The sequence below is a fragment of the Neoarius graeffei genome, chromosome 1 (genome assembly GCF_027579695.1).
Source record: "Neoarius graeffei isolate fNeoGra1 chromosome 1, fNeoGra1.pri, whole genome shotgun sequence".
NCBI classification, from domain to species: Eukaryota; Metazoa; Chordata; class Actinopteri; order Siluriformes; family Ariidae; genus Neoarius; species Neoarius graeffei.
The window spans coordinates 34,020,031-34,036,784 of record NC_083569.1 but is presented as its reverse complement, the minus strand read 5'-3'; the positions used below and the strand labels follow the sequence as shown (position 1 = coordinate 34,036,784).

The 16,754-nt window shown below is 45.0% G+C and overlaps 1 protein-coding gene across 1 annotated transcript; it reads right to left on the bottom strand.

Moving 5' to 3' along the window:
- Positions 1 to 10,432: 10,432 nt before the first annotated feature.
- On the bottom strand, positions 10,433 to 11,512 carry LOC132884826 (uncharacterized). The gene has a single exon (XM_060918811.1). The coding sequence runs from the start codon at positions 11,510 to 11,512 to the stop codon at positions 10,433 to 10,435; it is 1,080 nt and encodes a 359-aa protein (XP_060774794.1).
- Positions 11,513 to 16,754: the final 5,242 nt, after the last annotated feature.

Genomic DNA, 16,754 nt, shown 5'->3' with positions numbered 1-16,754 from the left:
TGCAGCAGGGGCAGATGTTCCAGGAATTGGCCTATGGCCTCCACATTGTTACCCAAGAGCTTCTTAGCTTAAAGCAATCACTGACTGCAGCCATAGTTCTCTCCCCAACCCAGCCCACAATGTCCAGTGCCTGCTTAACAAGCTCAATGTGGATAATGACGTCAAGGTGTTCCTAGGGACATTCGAGAGGGTTGCAAAAAAGGGAAGGCTGGCAACCCAGAGAGCGGGTTCATATCTCCACCCCACTCTTCATTGGTGAAGTTCAGTGGCCCTACCGCACCCTCCCACTAGTTGAGGCTGAGGACTATAATTTACTCAAAGTGGAGATCCTGGACCACTGCAGGCTCTCTCCCATCTGAGCCACCTCAGAGTTTCACCATTGGAGCCACAGGCTAGGCCAGGAGCCCTAGACAATGATGAATAGCCTTTTGCAGATTACTCAGAAATGGCTCCAACCTGACCAGCTCACCCCACAGAAACCGTGGAGTGGGTTGCTTTTGAGTGCTTCCTGTGGGGCCTCCTGGGTGAAGAACAGAGAGCTGTGAGGATGAAAGTGGTCCAGACCCCAGAGACATGGTTGTTGCACTGGAGTGTATGCTACCCACCCTGGAGATAGGAAAGGGAGAGAAAAGGACCTTCTAGTACCAGCCCTGCTACTTCAGCAGCCTGAATCCTGGTACTGCTCAGAGGGCACAGGAGGACCCCCTGTCACAGCCACCACTTCGGGACCAATGTCCACAGAGCTGAAGCACCATGCAACAGCTATGCCCTTCAAACCCTTTTTGGTGGGGTGTGCTCTTCATACCATCCCTCAGCTACAGGACCCTACCATCCCACTCCAGCTGAATGGTGTTCCAGTGCTTATGCTCATGGGTCTAGGGAGCAGCATCACCCTGGCTTGTCCCTCGGCCCTGACCAGGAGCTCTCAACCATGTGGAAGCCTGGCCATCATCTGTATGCATGGGGATGTGAGAGAGGTCTCCACTGCAGAGGTCCAGATAGGGAGCCAATGAGGTGAGTAACTGGTAATGGTCGGTCTAATCCCTGATCTCCCTGTGCCTCTCTTCTTAGGTAGAGACTAGCCAGAGTTTCCCTCCTCCATAGCTGCCTCAGAGTGGAGGAGGAGAAAGAAGAGCTCCAGAAGATCACAGCAGCAGCCATAGTGCACCTTGCCAGCTGCCCCTGGGACTGCATTCTTAACCAAACAAGAGACAGCAGCTGCAAAAGCTAAGGCCAAAGGTGAGCCCTCCTTACCCCCAACCCTCTCTTTGCTTTGTCCCAACAGACTATAAGGGAATGAAACTTTGAGAAGGAGCAAAAGGAGGATGACTGTCTGAAGCACTGCTGGGGTGAGGTGCTACAGGTTAACAAGGAGAGCCTGCAACCCAACAAGGAGATGCCCACTGCTTACTTTCTGCAGAAGAGGGGATTACTGTACTATCACTGTGACTGCCAGGGTGAGCCCTCCAACCACCTTGTTGTTCCCAGGGCAAAGATCAACTCTGTCATGCACCTGGCCCATGCCTACGCATTACACAGCCACCTGGGACCCCAGGATACACTGGAGAAGGTCTGGGACCAGTTTCACTGGCCTGGAATAATGGCTGAGGTACACAACTAGTGCCAGCAGTGCTCCCAGTGCCAGCAAACCTCCTCTTACAGGCCAGCCCTGGCCCCACTGATTCCCCTTCCCATCATCATGGTCCCTTTTGAGTGGGAGGGCATGGATCTCATAAGGCTGCTGCTCAAGTCTGCCTGGGGCCATGAGTACATCCTGGTGGTCGTCAACTATGCCACACAATGTCCAGAGGCCATCCCTCTCCACAAGACTATGTCCAAAAACATCGCCAGAGAACTGATACTCCTATTCAGCTGAGTCAGGGTCCCCAAGGACCTGCTCATGGACCAAGGTACCACCTTCATTTTCAAACTCATGACAGACCTATGTCAACTGCTGTAGGTCAAACATCTCTAAACCTTACTCTACCACCTGCAAAACAACAGCGCTGTATAGAGATTCAAGCAGACCCTCAAACATATGCTGAAAAGGGTGGTAGATGAAGAAGGTCAGAACTGGGACCTACTCTTCTCCTATGTCCTCTTCACTGTATAGGAGACTGCTCAGGCCTCCACAGAGCTCACACCCTTCGAGCTCCTCACTGGCCAATGGCCCAAGCTCCAATTAGACACTGTCAGGGAAGCCTGTGAGGAGCAGCCATTCCCATTCTGCTCCTTCATCAACTATGTCCAGGAGACACAAGAGCAGATTGAGAGGACAGCCTCTATCATACAGGAGCACATGCAGACAGCCCAAAGGTAGCAGCAAAGGCTCTACAACTGGCCGGCCTAACCTCAAGAGGTCCAGCCTGGTGACTGTATGTGCAAGGCCACTACATTGTCCAGGAGTGAGTAGGCCAGCAGCAGCCAGCTAAGATAGTGCTCACCCAACTATATCACATTAAACCATTGAAATGCTGGGTTGAACCAATGCCTGCACTTTCAGCCTTCTCTTTCATCCCCCCCCCCAGGTCCCACTGACACAGATCAGGTCCACAAAGATGAGGCTTTAACACCAGCCCAGCTACAAGAGCTGAGGGAGCTGGAGGTTCAGTTTAGGGATTTATTCTCTGCAGAGCCTGGGTGAACTCGTGCAGCATGACATCAAGATCCCCCAGGAATAGTCATCTGACAGTGGCCCTACTGAGTCCCAGAGGCCTGTTGCCAAGATATAGAAGTGGAAGTAACCTGGATGCTTCCGGAGGGCACCATCAAGGAATCCATCAGCCCCTGGTCTCACCCCATTGGTGTTATACCCAAGCCTGATGGAAGCCTCTGGCTCTGTAATGACTTCCAGAGGCTGAACAAGGTGTCGCAGTTTCAACAGCTACCCCCTGCCATGAGTGGATGACCTCATAGAGCATCTACAGAGGGTCAGATTCATCTCCACACTTGACCTAACAAAAGGATACTGATAGGTGGCCTTCTACAAAGAGGCACAACCCAAGACAACCTTTAGCACCCATTCTGGATGTTAGCAATACCGGATCCTTCCCTTTGGGCGCCACAGAGTACCCACAACATTCCAAAGGTTAATGGATATTGTCCTAAGACCTGATTATCCTTACGCAACAGCCTACCTGAATGATGTGATCATCCACTTTACCAGCTAGCAAGACCACCTTCACTGCATTAAGGAACACCAAAATATAGGACTCATAGCAAATCCCAAGAAATGCCATCTGGGCCTGATCGAGGCACAGTACCTGTGGTGCCATATTGGACAGGGGTTCCTGAAGCCCCCAAAAAAGAAGACCAAACCCATTTGCCATTACCCCGACCTACCACCAAGAAACAGGTATGTGCCTTTTTGCAGCTGGCTGGCTACTATCAGTGTTCTGTGCATAACTTTGCCTCCATAGCTTCCCCTCTCTCAGATCTTAACAGGAAGGGAGAGCCTGAGAAAATCTACTCTCTACACCTGTGGCTGAGGCAGCATTCCAGGCCCTCAAAACTGCCCTCATGAGCTCCCCAGTCCTGAGGAACCCTGAATTCTATTGCCCCTTTCTGATACACATGGACACATCAGAAATGGCTTAGGAGCTGTGCTGTCACAGGACTTTGAGGAAGACAAGCACCCCATCATCTACATTAGCTGGAAGCTGACTCCTACCAAGTAAAAGTATGCAGCAGTAGAGCAAAAAGCCCTCACCATAAAATGGGCTGTGGAAGAGCTCCACTATTATTTACCAGGCAGGCATTTCACCCTGGTCACAGACCATGCCCCACTCCAGAAGGAAAAAAAAAGAATGTAAACAGTAAAATAACCCGCTGGTTTCTCTCCCTCAAGGGCTTTTTCTCATCTCGTCTCATTATCTCTAGCTGCTTTATCCTGTTCTACAGGGTCGCAGGCAAGCTGGAGCCTATCCCAGCTGACTACGGGCGAAAGGCGGGGTACACCCTGGACAAGTCGCCAGGTCATCACAGGGCTGACACATAGACACAGACAACCATTCACACTCACATTCACACCTACGGTCAATTTAGAGTCACCAGTTAACCTAACCTGCATGTCTTTGGACTGTGGGGGAAACCGGAGCACCTGGAGGAAACCCACACGGACACGGGGAGAACATGCAAACTCCACACAGAAAGGCCCTCGCCGGCCATGGGGCTCGAACCCAGACCTTCTTGCTGTGAGGCGACAGCGCTAACCACTACACCACCGTGCCGTCAAGGGCTTTTTGTTCCAGGTAAAACAACAGGCAGAAGCCTGCAATGGCAATGCAGATGGCCTCTCCCAGAGGTGGACAAAGTACCCAACTTCGTTACTTAAGTCAGAGGACAGATCCCACTAGTCAAATGTTACTCCAATACAAGTGACAGTTGTACAGTCAAATTTTTACTTAAGTTAAAGTACTGAAGTACTTGCTTTTAAAAATAATTAAGTATTAAAAGTACATTTTCTGTCAAAACATTGTTGTATTATTGCCACAGCGCTTACAAAATCTAATGCCTCTGAAGCAACCGACTGGATTGACTGACTAACTTGTAGAACCTGTTGAATAAATGCCTGGTAGAATGTTACAAAATGAAACACAACTGAACTGAAAAAATGCCACTGTCATTTTCTTTCTTTTTTAATTTGTAACACTCCTCCCCACCCTCACAAAGCAGCATGGCAGTGTTCTGACCCAGCTCTGGCAGTGTGTGCATACATGTATGTGTATATGTATGTTAATCAGGAAGACAGTGGAATAGCTGTAAATGCAGCTTGCTCAGAAAATAAAAATGAAAATCCAACCTGATTAAAACCCAGGTCCACACCTCTAACTTTCTCCATTTCTCCAGCATTTTTTTCTGACTGACTAGTACAATACCGTCCATCTCACAGGTCTTTGTGTGTGTGTGTGTGTGTGTGTGTGTGTGTGTGTGTGCGTGCACATATGAATCTGCCTGTGGAATCATTGTGGCTTAATGTTAAGCTAGCTAGTCAGTGACGCTCCACCCAATATGCTAGCAAACACTTTTCAAACTCAAAATCATATCGGATAACTAACGTTATTACAAAGAAAGTTTTCTATATTGTTTATTTGGCAAGATTATGCTAAAACATATTTCTGAAAGGACTTCAGATAAGTTAACGTTATTCATGTTAGCGTAACTCCATTTTTACATGCTAACTAACAGCGTCCAAGTTAACAAGCTAAGTGTTAACGTTAGCTGTGGACAAGGCTATGGAAACTTGGCAGGAAAATCCACAGAAAGTCATTTGACTAACCAGACTGCATAGCTATTGCAACATTATCACTAGCTCTAAAAGTACAGACAACTTATTGCAAGCTTTCTCTTGGAATAAAACATTTACATCCCTCAATATGCTTCCGCAGGTTGGGTGGCGAGATTTTTTGTTGGCTGTGATATGCTCTGTTTTAGGCAAACAAAATGACTCTTTATTCCTTTCAGAAAACTGAAACATGGGTTTTAGGTAAAGCCATGGGTGCATGCATTGCCCAGAAGAACGGCTTCCTTCCATTCTGCCATTAACTGATTGTGTTAAATAATACTGTGGAGAAAGCATTGAACTTGATTTTCATAGTCTATGGATGTGACGTGACCCTAGTGATTACTGCTAGGCTGTCTCAGTGTCACCTGTGAAAAAAACAATCACGTTTTAGAAAAGAAAAGAAAAAAAAACATCCACTTTCAAAGCTGCTTCATAGTAACGAGGACCTTGATAGAACTGTAGTGGAATAAAAAGTACAATATTTGTCTTTTAAATATAGTGAAGTTAACGTCACAAGTTGCCAAAAAAAAAAATACTCAAGTAAAGTACAGATACTCAAAAAGTGTACTTAAGTACAGTCTCATCTCATTATCTCTAGCCGCTTTATCCTGTTCTACAGGGTCACAGGCAAGCTGATGCCTATCCCAGCTGACTACAGGCGAAAGGTGGGGTACACCCTGGACAAGTCGCCAGGTCATCACAGGGCTGACACATAGACACAGACAACCATTCACACTCACATACACACCTACGGTCAAAGTAGAGTCACCAGTTAGCCTAACCTGCATGTCTTTGACTGTGGGGGAAACCCACATGGACAACATGCAAACTCTACACAGAAAGGCCCTCGTCAGCCACGGGGCTCGAACCCGGACCTTCTTGCTGTGAGGCGACAGCACTAACCACTACACCACCGTGCCGCCCTACTTAAGTACAGTACTCAAGTACTGTACTTCGTTACTGTCCACCTCTGGCCTCTCCTGACAACATGTGCACTGGGCCCAGCTTTCTCTGACAGGCAACTCAGAGATAGGGGGCAATGTAAAGACAGTGGGCCTGCAGCCATCTTCTCCTATCTGCAGGCACTCCTTACTGCATAGCAGCTGTAGTGCTGAAAAGACAGATCCCCACTCTCCATGCTGAAAAGAAGCAGTGACAGTTAAGCATCATGGGCCGAAAACAGTGACACACACAGGGAGGAGTGGCCAAACACAGCACAGCTGGCACCTACTAATTACAGTGCACGCATTCACCCTTCAGCAGCTCGCAGTGGAGTATATACGGTAAGGGCTGCATGTGGCCTAGCATGTGAGTACATCCTCTAGAACACTCATTCCGATGTTCTGTGGCAGATACCATTTCGATGATGCTCTCACACACTGGAAGGACGGGAAAACTGCTTCCTCAGAGTAAGGACAAGCTCATCACTCCTCACCTCCTGGGACCTTCCTAACCCACCCGTCCTCACCTGGATGACCACTCGCATGTTGCCTGGCTCACTCCACTACAAAAGAGAAAAAAAGCTCACCTGTTTTGCACTTCATGCTTGTTGTCCATGTGTCTGTGTCATTCCCTGCCATGAGGGGTGTGACACAGCAGTCTTGCAGTCTGTGGTTGGTAAAGGAAGAGCTCAGATTGCAGATGAAGCTGTCTGTTTCTGGTCAATCTATGTCCATATGCATGCCTGTGGACACAAGGCATGTGTAGGGACTGAAATAATAAGGTTGCAGGTAGACTCCATGATAGGGTGATTCTATGATAAAGTGAAGATCTCTGAAATCCAGGACAGCCTTGCAGTAGAACCAGCTGAGGTGGTTCATGGACCTTAAAGAATGCAGCTGGCCAGCTAGACTGGTATCAGGTATGTCCCACTGGATAGAGACCCTTGGACAGACCTAGGATGTAGAGATTGTATTTCCAAGACGATATGGGGAAGCCAAGGCCTAAAAATTAGAGAAGCAACTTTGGGATCAAAAGGTCACCAGTTCAATTCCCTGGATGAATTCTCTGGAATTGAAGTTCCCTTGAGCAAGGCACCTAACCCCCAGCTGCCCCCTGGGCTGCTCTGGGTATGTTGTATGCCATTTTGGATAAGAGAGTCTGTTAAATGCCTATAATCTAATGACTTGGGAATATCTGTGGGTACCCCAGGAGGAGCTGAGATCTGTGGCTGGGGATAGAGAAGCCTGGAGAGAACATTTTTGGTCTGTCGCCACTGCAAAACTCAAGAATAATGGAAGGAAAATAGTTATGTTTTAAAGTATTTACTGATATGACAATGATGTGCAAATATACAAGTACTGTATACAGGTGTATATATTTGACATAAAGTAGACCCAATACACTTTAGCAGACCCAGCGGCAGAAGTGGTCTAGTAGCTGGGCATTGCATTGGCTGGGGGTGGGCACGCATCGGCGAACCCAATTTTACTAGGGGGGTCCGGGGGCATGCTCCCCCGGAAGAAATTTTTGAAAAATAAAACACTCTAAAATGGTGTATTTTGAGCTCTTCAGACACCCTGTTCCACTGCTATATATTGTCCGTCACTGAGCGCATTTGCAGGGAATATTCCGTTTCATACGGAATATTGGCAGTATTCCGTTTGCGCACGAGTCATGTTGCAAACTCATTCCGAATACCCAACACTGAATGCGCAAATGGATGATTGTGATCAATGTTGACAGCAAATTAAGATTGATATTTATACCCCCGTGCCACACTCATCTTCCCTGCACAAAGCCTACTGAATCCCTTCTAAGTGAAACCATGCGCATTAAAAGTTTTATGTCTCAAATCTAGTTTTGTGAAGCATGACAACATTAATCTTTAATACAGATGTGTTTTGTAGGTTAACTGAAACGTCAAAACCAGTTTCTTACCTCCAGTGCTTAGTTTGCAAATCAAATGCCAAGTGCATGACAGCGCAGGGCTGACGAGATGGGTGCAGGCCGAAACGTTAAGAAAACGGTGTGCCATGTATAACTATTTTGTAGCCCATACAATAGGCTTACTATAATCAACAACTCAAGTATAACTATTATGTAGTGATTAAAAATTCAAGCTCACCCTCAGTAAAGCGGTAGGCGACGATGTGCAGCTGCGTGGAATCTTCGCAAGACAGCATCACTCCACTCCTCCCTGAACTTTTTTGTTAAATCCTTCTCAAATGCCAATTTGATCAAATTGGCCTTGTGTGTGTGCAGCATGCTTTGTCTGTGGTTGGTGAAAATGTTCTTCAGAGTGGAAAAGGAGTTCTCGCAGAGAGCAGTGCTTGCGCCAAAAGTCTGTTTCCGTGTAAATCCCCGTTGTTTGGAGGGAGCGCTCTGAGAAAATCCTGCACTTTCTGTGTGCCTCTCTTGCCCCTTTTCCACTAAAGCAGTTCCAGGGCTGGTTCGGGGCCAGTGCTTAGTTTGGAACCGGGTTTTCTGTTTCCACTGACAAAGAACTGGCTCTGGGGCCAGAAAAACCGGTTCCAGGCTAGCACCAACTCTCTGCTGGGCCAGAGGAAAGAACCACTTACATCATCAGGGGGGCAGAGTTGTTAAGACCAACAACAAAAACAAGACCGCGAAAAGTCGCCATTTTTAAGCGACGAGGTATTTTTAAGCTACCAGATTTTTAAGCGACGAGATATGGATGCAGTAAAGCAGCAGTGGTGTGTGGAGGAGACAACCTGTCTCCTAGCGATATGGTCCACAGATGAAGTCCAGGCGAAACTGGAGGGTGCTACGCGGGCCAAACCCGTATTATACCAAATACAAAAAGAGATGGCTGCGGCGGGATATGAACGCACTCTCGAGCAGATAAGCAACAAATTAAAGAAACTTAAGAAAGACTACAGGGACCAAAAAAAGGAGCTCGGTCGAAGCGGCAATGGACGGCCGAGGAAGAACCCCCACTTTGATATTCTGGATTCGGTCCTCGGCGATAGACCGGCAAATAACGCCACTGGAGCCTTAAATTCAGCGACGGCGATACTGGAGGTGATGGTGCCGCAATCACAGCCTGGTAAGTTTCTTTTCAAACATTTTCCCCTTGCATAAAGTTTTTTAGTGAGTGACCATTACTAGCTACTTCAGTTAATGTTTGTTTGTATAATGTTATAATGAAATTTGACGCATAGTTTCATTCACTAGTTCATTTTTGTAACTGTGAACTTGGTTCAAAATTTTTCACTATGAACTGAACTAGCTCATTTTAACATTTGTGAACTGAACTTTGAAATAGTTCATGTAGAAGGTGAACTTTCCCAACACTGGCTGTTTTTATGTGGTTTATAGAGTTGTCCAGCATTGGGGACGAGGACCTGATGTCTCCACTCCACTGCAGCTCTCCTGCATCATCCAGCAGCTCAGGACAATCACAGCAGACCAGACCTGGTAAGTTGTTGTGCTGAGTATCCAGTAGTCTATTTCTCACCGGATACTATGCAAACATGGATATATATATACCTAATAGTGTGACTTTATAGTATAAATACATGCTGTAATAAGTGACCAGTCATTTATATAAAATCCCCCACCAACCATAAACAGTTAACTAATGCTCTTATTGCTGAGCCGACATGTTTCTTATATTGTATTGCTGAACCTGTGTTAATCTACTTATGACTTAACAAAAACTTTTCAACTCATTATTCTGTTCTTGTACACAGCTAAGAGGAAGCGAGACAGCACTGAGTTCCTGGAATACCTTGAGCGAGTGGACGAGAGGTTCCTGCAGCACTGCAAGGAAATCAACAATGCCTTGCACAAGCTGGAGGCAGACAACAGTACATTCCTCAGCATGATGGGGCGCATGGTGTCTGTAATGGAGGCGCAAGCCAGAAAATAATCACACCACTTTTTTTTGCACCCTTGCACTGCTCACGTCACTTTATTTTGTGTTTCCACGCACTATGTAAATAAATGTTTTTTCTAGAGACATGTCTGCTTGTATATGTTTTCACTAGTGATGTAAAATTATTTTAACTGTGTAATAAGTACAAGTAAAGCTGGTTAGAGCTTGTGAAAACAAGTAATGAAAGAACAACAAGCTACCTTTTTCAGTCACTTTATTTACAAATAAATGACTCATTTCTATGAACTTATCAAACTGAGCAATTAAGCAACATTGACATGAAGTAAACAGCAAAATAACCAAACAAATTACTCATTCCCACTGTTAAAGTAGGCCATTAAAGCAGCTCTAATGTCAGCCCCTTCTTGACTTCCATGTTCAGGTAATGCCTGAAGAGGAGGCTGGATGTTGGCATGTCTGTCTTGGTGCTCCTCAGTGAAATTGTCACCATGTTCCTCACAGATGTTATGAAGGACACAGCAGGTCAGAGCCATTTTCTTGCACAGTTCCAGCTTGCAGTCATTTCTTTTTAGTAGGCACCTCCACGGTCCTTTCAATCTCCCAAATGCCATTTCCACAACCGATCGTGCACTGCTGAGTCTGTAATTGTAGATGTGTTGTTCAGGGGTCAATCTGCCAGTGTCAGAAAAGGGTTTCATCAGCCAGTTCTGCATGGGGTAGGCTGGATCACCTATCAGGTAATGTCCAACCTCACAGCCAGAGATGGTCACTTTGCTTTGACCTAGAAGTTCTCCGTCACTTAGGACTTCCCACAAATGTGACTGTTTTAGGACTCTTGCGTCATGCACACTCCCTGGAAAGCCAACACACACATCCCAGAAAAAACCTCTGTCATCTACAACTGCTTGCAGAACAACCGAATGCCATCCCTTCCGGTTGTAGTAGTCTCGGGGATACTCTTCTGGTGCTATAATGGGAATGTGGCTTCCATCTATTGCACCAACACACTGTGGCACTCTCCAACGACTCTGAAAGAGAGCAGCCATTTCCACTAACCTCTCAGCATCAGGGCATGTTATGTGGGCAGGGAGCAGCAGCTTGATGACTGCGTTACAGAAATCCTGAACGCAATTAAAGACGGTGCTCACGCCTACTCCAAAAAGATGGCTGATGGTCCTGTATTCACCGCCAGTGGCCAGCTTCCAGATGGCAATAGCCACCCGCTTCTGGATTGGGACACACAAATGGTAATTTGTGTTCCTTCTCCCCAAGACATGCCTCAACCGACTGCAGATATACTGAAACGACTCTCGGGACACACGGAAATTCTGCATGAACTGATGAGAGGTGAAATCAGGAACAATTGTGTCCCACCAGTAGCGAGATCTTGGGTGTGCCCAGACAACATGTGATCTCCGCCTTGCCATCAGTTGCAAGATTACCTGTAAAGAGAAAAATGTATAGGTAAATAAACATGTTGTGTGGAGAGTCATCAATACTCAAACAAATATTCATCATGGTACTTAACCCTTGTGCCTCTGTTTCCCCTTAGATTAGAGTGGGATGTGTACTGAGAAATAAATGTGCATGTGTGAGTGTTGGAAACATAAGTGTTACATTTACTTGTGGAGTTAATGTACAGCACATTTGCCATACTTTATACTCTGACCTTATTATATTTCTATATGTATGAACACAGTCAAAATAATAAAGAAAAGTAACTACTGACAAGCCAAAAATGTCCTTAGTGAGGCAAAAGGGTTAAAGAAATGAGGTTAAACATAAATCATTCACTTGTATTTCCATGCAGTTTGTTTACATTCACTTCAGTAAGTTGAGTTCATTACAGAGCTAAGCATCCTCATATCTACCGCTGTGGTAGATATGAGCGGCGACTTAAAAATCGCCAGTAATATGTTTGTGAATTTGTGGCGATTCCAGCAGGGACATAACACTGGCTAACATAACCATCTCACGTTCAGTGTAAGTAAGAGTCAAAACGTTATTAGGTTATTACCTGTCTCCTAGAACGTAATCGCTGTCCAATCAAAGCCTGTCGAGCAGCACAAACATATTGGATCTGCCGTTGTCTGATCCCAATGAACCACCGTAAAGCCAGAAGCAGCAGCTGTACAAACGCGAAGTCATCCATTGTTGTTGTTGCTGCTTCTTCTTCCGTGTTATTGTTGCTTGAATGTTCGCGCCAAGGTTTATGCAAACGCAGCGACATAACTGACGTATACAGTGACGTAATGACATGGCTCCCCTTAGCACCCGAGCTATGGAAAAGCAAACTGGTTCTCAGCTGGCTCGCAAGTTGAACCAGTTGTGAACCAGCACCAGCACTGGCCCCGAACCAGCCCTGGAACTGATTTGGTGGAAAAGGGGTATCTGTGTCTCTGCTCTTAGCGCGCGGGTGGGGGAGGGGATGCTCGCTCTCACACACACACAGGAGGGAGGGGCTGCTCCCTCTCAGAGAGACACAGGCTTGTAGCCTCTTGGCAAATCACACATTCACACAGTTCAGTGCAGCTCCTGCAATAGCGACTGCTGCGCGCACTGCATCACTCTCACAATTTCCCACACTAGGGCGGGCCCACATGACTAAATGGGCGGGCCCAGCCCCCAAAGGCCCACCCATCGCGCCGGGCCCGTACTTTAGTGTTTTTCATGGTAAAGACAGTGTTGTTGGAAAACATAAGGGTGATGAGATTTATGAGAGTCAAATAAAATGTATTAAGAGTTCTGTTCCAATGGCTTTATAAAAGAAATGTACTACGTATAGTTTTTTTGAGAATGGGTTGCAAGTCACTTCAGCAATAAAATGATATGACCATTAAAAGTATTTTTTCCAAACCTTAAATTAGAAGTCAATATAAACCATTAAATTGGACTCTACAAAACGACTCAATTCAATTTTAGCTCCCTTGTGGCTAAACATTGCTTCAGTGGTCATGGTAAAGCTACGACTATGGTAAATCTAGGATCTATCGATTTAAAGCATTCTGGGAGCCACAGAACATCCTGAGCTTAATTTTAGTATGTAGGCATCAGTACTGACATAATACCTGATGATGTGCTTCTTAAAAAGGTTTGTTTCAATAAAATAGGTCAATTTATTTGGTTACTCATTTTAAACCAGTCAATAAATTAAATTAAATTAAATTAAATTAGAGTTGTCTACAATAAAGAGAGTGTTTTCTCACTGATAAAACTTGCAAGGTAAATGCAAAAGTTAGCTTACAAAGCATTATGGAGTCAGACTCTGAAACAGCAATGCCATTACAAACATAGCTACTGGGCTTTAACCATGCTGTCTACAGTGAACAATGTGATCATTTCTACTGAATATGTAATTGGGTTCAGTTTTCTGGCAACACGATGGTGTAGTGGTTAGCACTGTCACAGCAAGAAGGTTCTGGGTTCGAGCTCAGTGGCTGATGGGGGCCTTTCTGTGTGGAGTTTGCATGTTCTCCCTGTGTCTGCATGGGTTTCCTCTGGGTGCTCCGGTTTCTCCCACAGTCCAAAGACATGCAGGTTAGGCTAATTGGTGGCTCTAAATTGGCCATAGGTGTGAGTGTGAATGGTTGTTTGTCTCTATGTGTCAGCCCTGCAATGATCTCATGACTTGTCCAGGGTATACCCTGCCTCTTCCCCATAGTCAGCTGGGACAGGCTCCAGCTTGCCCGCGACCCTGCACAGGATAAGTGGTTATGGAGGATGGATGGTTCAGTTTTCTAGTTTAAAAAAATTAAATGGTAAATGCACAATATTTAGCCCAAACTTTAAACGGTCCTGTGAAGCACCATTACATCTGTTAAAACAAACAAACAAACAAAAAAGAGTAGGAGGCTGTCTACCAAAAGTGACCGGGTAAAAAGGACATTAGTCAGAAATGTGCCCAGAAGGCCAAGTCTGACTCTCAACATGAAGCTATGACCATTATACTTCACTCTAAGTATGGCTTTCTAAGGGTGATGAGCAATGTTGGGTTTCTGCCAAACAGAGGTAACACTTTGTGCCAAGGCCAAAATGATGAGAATTTTTCTCAACACAGGGTTCCACTTGTTTGATGCATCTCAACCATGCATCTTGGCAAACTCTAAACAGGACTTCATATGGTTTGCCACTCCTCATAAAGCTTAGCTTTGTGGAATGTCCAGGCAGGCTATGGTTGTCCTCTCAACAGGTTCCTCTATATGAGCGGTGGATACTGTTAGCTCCCTTGGAATTACCCTTGCCATCTTAAACAGGGCAGTTATTTCCAAATGTAAATAACATATTTTAACTGTAAATAACATAAAATTGGTAAATGTTTTATTACCTCCCCTATCACATGACAGTTCCCAACCAGGGAGGGCGAAGGTCATCACTTGCTTCCTCCAAGAACGTGACACCATCTGAACTGCTCAAGTTTGTTTGTTTGGTTTTGGAGGTATTCTCCCATCCAAACTGCAAATGCATTTTGGTGGTTGTGTCATGGTCTAACATTTCAGTCAATGTAATAAACTTTGGACAGTGAATGAGTATATGTTTTTCTTCAATCTGTGGCCTAGTCCTTCAAGGTAGTATAGAAGACCAAAACTCTGTCTAAAATGGGCAACATTGATGGGTGTTATTTGCGGTGTTTGGGCACCAGGGCACTCACACAGCTGGTGCATATGTTTGATTTGGTTTATTCTTCTTTGTAAAATATTGACATTGTTGTTGTGTGCAGTTCCAAGCCTCCCCCCATGTATCATTATCAGCAGTTTTGCCCAGTTTGCCATTTTTGCAAATACTGTATCTGTTAAATTTCTCTGTATTGTGGACTGTCTGTGAAACTTCTATAAACTCACTCAGTGATTTTATCATATGACTTACATTTGGGAAATGCAGCAGTCTAGGAGAACAATAGGCAGATGTTGCAAAACCAACTTGGTAGTCTGAACATATGTTAAATTTGTATCCACCATATTTAAAAGCAACAAGACATACAATATAAATTCCCAACAATCTCCATATGTGAGTCTGCAATATAAGAGGGTATGTCCAATATCCAGTATATGATAGAGATTGCAAAATTCTCATTTCAGATTACACCTGTGCTACTAGGTATTTCTGTCAGAGCCACTGGCAGAGCTGGTAAATAGGGTCACAGTTATCAGCCTTGTCAAATGTCTGAATGAGTTGCTGCTAACTTTTCTGTGCTACCTTAGACCACAATAACATGAAGTGGACAGATGGAGGAAAGTGCAAGTTTGCTTCTTTTTTTAAACCTTAAAATTAGTGTAACAAATAAATAAAATAGCTTGGCAGTAAGCAGAAATGCAAGGCAGTCTAATAGTTAGGTGATTGGCAAACAGCCACAAACTAGACAAGACTAAATAATTGAAGCAAAGCAGGCTATGGTCAAGACTGTCAGTAATGGTGTTGTGAGTCAAAACTCTAACCAAACTACAAACATGGCTTCCCAAGACTACAACACACAAAGTTCACAGCGCCCCCTGTCTCCCCCTTAAGTTCAGCTGACTGTCATTAACTGTTAATCAGCAGTGCTACTTAAGCCTCTCCCTCACACACCTTCAGTGCGAAGTATTGTTCTGTGTTTACCCAGGCATACCAAGCCTTTCTTGTCTGCCTGCCTGCCTCTAGTTTCCTGAACCTTTGCTACATTTACCTATTTAACTCTTTAGTCTGCTCTGTACTATTCTGTTTGCAGATCGATCGACCAACCCCTGCATGCTTTCTGACTGAGTTTGCCCACTGATTTGACTATGCTTCCTGTTTGCATCCCTGCTCTCCCCTGTACTTACATCCGTGAGTGCCTCCATTCTGACAAGGACACTAATTGAGACACATACAGTATGCTGGGGTGAGACTTCGTGAAGTGACAGTGAGTCACAAACAGGCACAATTCACTAGTATTCACAACAATTCACGAGTAATTAGGTGACTGTAAGCAGGATTAGGAACTTTACTGCAGATTGTGCAATGAGGTTTATGGGAGTTATAGTTGGAAATACTTCACTGGCATTGCAAACAAATAAAGAGTTTGGTTCCATAATGCGATAAGTGCCATAAAAAAAAAGTTAGCACCATAAGAAGTTTGGAATTTAATCACTATTCAAAGTTTCAAACTCTATTTTATGTAAAGCATGAGATCTGCCACGTTTCTCTGCATGGTATATCCCCTTTCTTTCCAAAACGTGGCAAAGGCCACTAATGATTTTCTGCAAAATGGTGTTCGTGGCAGCAAGGGTGTGGTCGACTATTGGCTGTGAATGGTGAGGAGTCAGGTTGAACCACCAGATAACATGCCACGAGTTACACCTGTGTCTAATGACTGGCTGTGTATTAATGTGTCTCTGTGTGTGTCTTTCAGATAGTCAGTAATGAGAGAGAGAGAGATATCTGAGTTCCCCAATGTGTGTGGTGACTGTGTACATGTCTTAAGTGAGCGTAAAAATAAAGCACACCTTGAATTGTAACCCCTGTCTCCAGTTCCTCATTTTTTACACATCCAAAGTCATTACAGCATTATCTCTTAGTTATCTCTCTCTCAGTTACCCATCTCAGTGTAACATTCAAATACAGAAACAATAATAGCAACTCCCACTGACTGTCAATATTGTGGAGAAGCCCCATCTTTTAGTGAGATTTTGAATGAAATAAATGAATAACTGTGAT